Below are 5,456 nucleotides of genomic sequence, written 5' to 3' on the forward strand. Positions count from 1 at the left end.
CTGGAGAGAATCAAACAGTGAGTTTCTGACGAAGAAGCAAGTTGAGTTGAAGAAGATAGCTGAGCAGAAGAGAGACTCGAGAACCTGTTTCAAATGCAACAATGTTGGACATATTGCCAAAGATTGTTCTAAGGCGATACAATCAAAACAGGGAGTATCTCGTAAACTTAAAGAACAAGTGGTTGAGTTTGAACCACCAATTGATCGAACCAAACTATTTAAAAATTCTATTTTTGAAATTGGTGAGAGTTCAAACAAGTTTTACAAGAAAAGAGCAAAATCTGACAACCAGAAATGGATTGTTAAGAAGGTTGGTGAAAGCTCTAGCGATGATTCTGATGGGTCAAAATCAGAGGAGCTATCTTCAGGCGATGAGGCGATGAAACTGACTCCACAAAGTCAGATGAGCCACAAGTTGTTTCAAAATGTGAAGCTGATGTAAAAGATGAAAAATCAGTTCCGATTGTGAATGATGAGGAGTTTCCATTACTTCGGGCTGAGAATTATAAAAAGAAAATTGGTAAAATTGAAATTTCTAATCAATTTTATAATGATAAACAGGAATTTGATGCTGAGAAGGTCTTTAACCCCAAGGTAAAACATATCTTTGGAAAGATGATTGATCGAAAAGTCAAAGGGGTTAAGGAATTTTATGAGAAGAAAACAAGGAAGGAAAAGGTTGAACCATCCCTGGTTTGTGACTGGGATGGTACATATTATGAACAATAAGTCTCAGGACTTGCCGGAGCTCCCAGGTTGGTAAGCGTGGAGCATGAATCAGCATCTTTCTTGAATTTTATTCGGTAATGTCAATCATACAAATGGTAAAGAGGTTTGTTTATGCTTATTGGTTATAATTACAAGAGGTTAGATGATTTGATTGCATAGGGTAAATCAAGGACATTAATTTGTACTTGTATTTTCCTACATCTGGTTGGAAGACAAGATGATGAACCACATCCCCGAACATTTGTTTGAAAAACCTACAAGTGGTAAAATCAATCAAACTTATTTTCTGGAAAAACCATTTTGATTAAAACAAACTTAAGTGTTTTGAAATCTAAATGGGAAAATAGTTTGTTGATAGGGGGATTTCTGATTGTTTATGTGCTAGTGAATGGCGAATTGATGTAATTCGATATCGGGTGTCATGTTTCTGTACAGTTTGTTTTCAATTTTCGTTAATGTGTTTGCATTTTAGGGGGAGTAGAACTTTTCAGAAAATCCAAAAACATTAGAAAATTTTAAAAAGCCAAAAACATGATAAAACTGAAAAATGAGTTTTGTTGCATAAAAAAGGAAATGATAGTACATCAGTGAACTATCACAACACGCTAAAGAATTGTAAAGCTAAAAATGATAAACAATCTTACTGCGGATGTGTCAGTAGATTTTCTCGCACATTTAGTAAATTGAAACGGGATATAAACCTAAAATTCAAACTTACTTGATTCGTGGGTAACTATTCTTGAATATATGGGTAACCCCCGAAATCTTGTTTGAAAGGTCCTATATTCTGAGATACTAGGTCTTTATACTCAGTGATATCTAGGGTATTATCCCGGGACATCTGCTGAATGGAAGTTCTGACCTAGTCCTCGGATAATGCTTTTCTGCAAAATGCTTGAAACAGTGCATCGCCCTCAGTAAGCTGATGAAACAATAAAATTGATAGTCGATGCTGTCGTAATCAAAAGATCCTCTAAAGGGGACCCACCTAAGTCGAAGCCGTCATCTCTCTGCGTATACGGAAGTATCGACCTGAGCTCTCACGGCCCTCGCACATAACCCCTTTACAGATATCATCTGTGGTATACTCACCTGTAAGACTGAATATTGGGATCTGGATACATGAGTATATTCGAGTGGAGTGATACACAATTAAGTTTAAGTTTTTAAAACATTAATATCGTATCTCGAATCAATTGAAGTCTGTGTGAAAATTTCAGTGGACAATTATACTGACAATCTAGGTAAATTGTTTAGAACTAAGAATGTTTAAAGCTTAACGGTGTTGGTGATATGTCTCATATACTGATATGATCCTCTTGCACGAACTCACAAAAATATTGTCTGTAAATAGTTCATTTCTGCATGTACTTTCTTTCAGAAAATCCAAAAAGATTTTTGGTGTGTTTTAACATAAATTTATGAAAAGTCAAAAAGATTTTCGATGACTGATATTGAAAAGCTGATTTTCAAAATTCTAAGGGCTAAACATGATGAAAAGTTGGTTTGGGAGTTTGTGTTTGTTTTGATAAGAAAAACGTCACAATTCCAAGTGGTTCATCAGTATCTCTGATTGGCTGGTTAGTTTGTTGTTTGGTGATGTTTATATGCTTAAACATTTATCATAAAACTTATGTTGTGGTTGAGTTGTTGTGTAGGAAGAATCAACATTTGAGGGGGAGCACATGTTGGACTTGATAAACTCAAAAGATGTCAACATCAAAGTGAGGGAGTCTGTTCATGATAAAAGAGAAAGAGATGAAGATAGAGAGAGAGAAGCCCAAAGACTGATCAAGACTGAAGATGTGAAGACTAAACAGTGTCATGACTCGATGGACGACTCTGTCAACTTCTGAGGGGGAGTCTGTTGGTGCATTTCATCTGTTTACTTCGTCTTGGATCGAGTCATATACTTAGAGTGTTAGATCAGGGCACGTATTACGAGAAAATAGGATATTGTATAGATATTTAGAGGTAGATTCGCTCATATGGTCAATAGAGGTTCGCTTATAGTGCAAGTATGTAGGTTCGCTCATATGTCCAATGGAGGTCCTCTTATACGGACACGTCCATTGGAGCGAACCTAGTACACCTATATATAGTCCCAAGAGCGAATCATTTAGTACGGATGTTGAAACTCGTACCGAAGTGCTGCCGGATCGAGATTTGCCTGTAAACTGTTATAATTCAATACTAAGAGGTGTTTAAAGTGATTTGCACGCTGTTCTTACGTTTATTACTTGTTTTCCGCACCTATAATTGACGAAAACTCCTCTGAACGACTCGTTCGGGTCGTCACACGATCCTATAGATTTCCTTGTTGAAATAAAAGTGCTCGTAATGGAGACTTTAACAAACGAAGCCTCTTCACAACTCGGAACTGATGAACACCATCAATGTTCGTCTCCTAATATTTTTGAACAATCTTAATAAATTCTGGTTTAAACACCAAAAAGTTTGCAAATTTAAAAGATTTCCGTTTAACCTCTCCACCTTTCGGTATCTTTAGAATGCACGGGCAATGGTCCGAAAGCCTATATGAGTTAAAAACAGCCACCGCACTCGGATACTCAACCACAAAAGCCGTATTACCCAGCACCCTATCAATCTTCTTTAGCAAACCTATACCTTCTTTAGGCTTTTGATTCCAAGTAAAATGAAATCCTGAACGGTTGATGTCAGATACCTCAATATCATTATGACAAGCCTGAAACTCACGCATACTCACCGAGATAGACGAAGTTCCCATTGACTGATCTTCAAGATTTAGCGCTGAATTAAAATCACCCATTATGACCCAAGGCTTACTTACTACAATCGGCTTATGCATCGACCAATAGAACATTTTCTTATCAGACTTGAAAAAAACTTGAACACGCATAACTTGAGAAGTCTAATTTAAAACCATAACATCAAATATATCCGGGTTCCACTCAAGAATAATTCGAGTACCCTTCGTACACTGGCCCCTATTAGAAGTCCAATCCCAGTTACGAAAAACTGACTTACAAACTCTACCCAGATTGTTGACATCAACATGAGATTCTAAGATAGCACAAAATTTCAAATTGTTTTCCTTCACCACTTGCCGAACCTCCTTTTGTTTCAGAGGGCGGTTCAACCCCCTAATATTCCACTCCTCTAAACTAATCATCATGAACCTCTTAATCAGGAGTGCTTGCTCCTTTGTTGCTATTCAGATTTTTTGACCCGCGTGTCATGAATTCATCCATTTCATTATACACCTCCTCTACCTCATCATCGTCCTTTTCCACATCATCCAAACCTGAATCCTTTTTAGTCTCTCCCGTATCGGCATCCACATCATTCAGAATATCAAAAGGATTAGAAGACTTTACCACGTTAGACGATGAAGCTCTATTATTGTCACCCTTCGGTTTCGGAACCACCGGCCGGTACTCAAACTTAGACTTTTGTTTGTTCACAGGGACTCCAACCCTTTTCGCTACCTTCTTTCCATACACACCTATAGAGCCGTCTTGATCCATAGTAGGGATTTTCTTAGCTGGTTTCTACTTTTGAATATTCCGGTTAGGATCCTCCTGAAAGGTTTTCCTCGTTTTCATAGGCTGCTTCAGACAACTTTCAGAGGAATGACCAAACACGCAACATGTAGCACATCTATGCGGGCTCCATTCGTACTCCACATACATCGTTTCTTTTATGAATCCTTCTCCCTCAGGTTCTAGGATTGCCATTGTAATCTCTTCACGAAAATCTTTGTCAGCCGAAATTTCTATCAATGCCCTTGCATAACTACTTCTACCCCATGCATCCATGCACATAGACGTAGTGAACGAATCCAGCATCTTCGGTTTCCCAATCGTCGTGGCAATTAAACGAAGACCATCTTCCGTGTAAGCGGCTAAAGGAATGTCATGAATTTTAACCCAAACTTGAACCGTCTTTACCTCTTTCTTTTCCAATTTTGTCTTTGGAGTCCAGCTATTAAGAAACAACGGTTGCGACCTTATTATCCAAGGGCCATCCATAATCACATTCAACATACCAGTTTCATCCTTGAACTTGAAAAAGAAAAAGCCATTTGCATTCATCATTGTCTTTTCCAATCCATATTTCTTTCAATTGTTTGTTACATAGTAATCTACAACTGGAAACGCAACGCGATCCCCTAGAAAATACCCGTATAGAGTGTTTGCCAGCTTATCTCAAACCACCCGTACCGACTCCCTAGGGAGGACAACATCACATCCGTCATGCACATCCGAGTTTGCAAAAGAACGAAAGTTTACTTTACGGTTATTGATTACAACCGATTCCGCATAAGATTTCGGCTTAGATGTGCTACCATGATCCGCAAAAGATACCTGAACCCCTTCACTTCCAGCCGACTTATTTTCCACTCCATAGAATTCTGGTGGCAACTGAACCGGAACTGTGATCTTTTCTAGTTCATCTATGACATTAATTCTCTTTGGTTCCGATTGCACTACACCTCTCCTAGGAAGCATCGAATTCCCATCAATATTCACCACCCGACTAACCAAACCCTTTAACGGCAATGGAGGTTTACCCCGATCACCTTTAGCATTATCCCGATCACCCTTAGCAGTGTCCCCAGGCTTTGAACGATCATCCATGACTAAGCAAACAACTCTCACGTGAAACCAGATCAATAGACAACCATGCACACCAAAACCCAACCCCTAGAGCCGCAACAGAAACGAAGACAAAGAAGACAAAAC

At 38.5% G+C, this 5,456-nt stretch overlaps 1 protein-coding gene across 1 annotated transcript; it reads right to left on the reverse strand.

Moving 5' to 3' along the window:
• Window positions 1-4,262: 4,262 nt before the first annotated feature.
• On the reverse strand, window positions 4,263-4,808 carry LOC110893463. Its single transcript, XM_022140570.1, has one exon. The coding sequence runs from the start codon at window positions 4,806-4,808 to the stop codon at window positions 4,263-4,265; it is 546 nt and encodes a 181-aa protein (XP_021996262.1).
• Window positions 4,809-5,456: the final 648 nt, after the last annotated feature.

Source organism: Helianthus annuus, chromosome 12 (genome assembly GCF_002127325.2).
Source record: "Helianthus annuus cultivar XRQ/B chromosome 12, HanXRQr2.0-SUNRISE, whole genome shotgun sequence".
In the NCBI taxonomy this organism is placed as follows: domain Eukaryota; kingdom Viridiplantae; phylum Streptophyta; class Magnoliopsida; order Asterales; family Asteraceae; genus Helianthus; species Helianthus annuus.

Excerpts from the sequence above, each read along its gene's own strand:
- LOC110893463 (XM_022140570.1), bottom strand. The coding sequence starts at position 4,808 with ATGATGAATGCAAATGGCTTTTTCTTTTTCAAGTTCAAGGATGAAACT.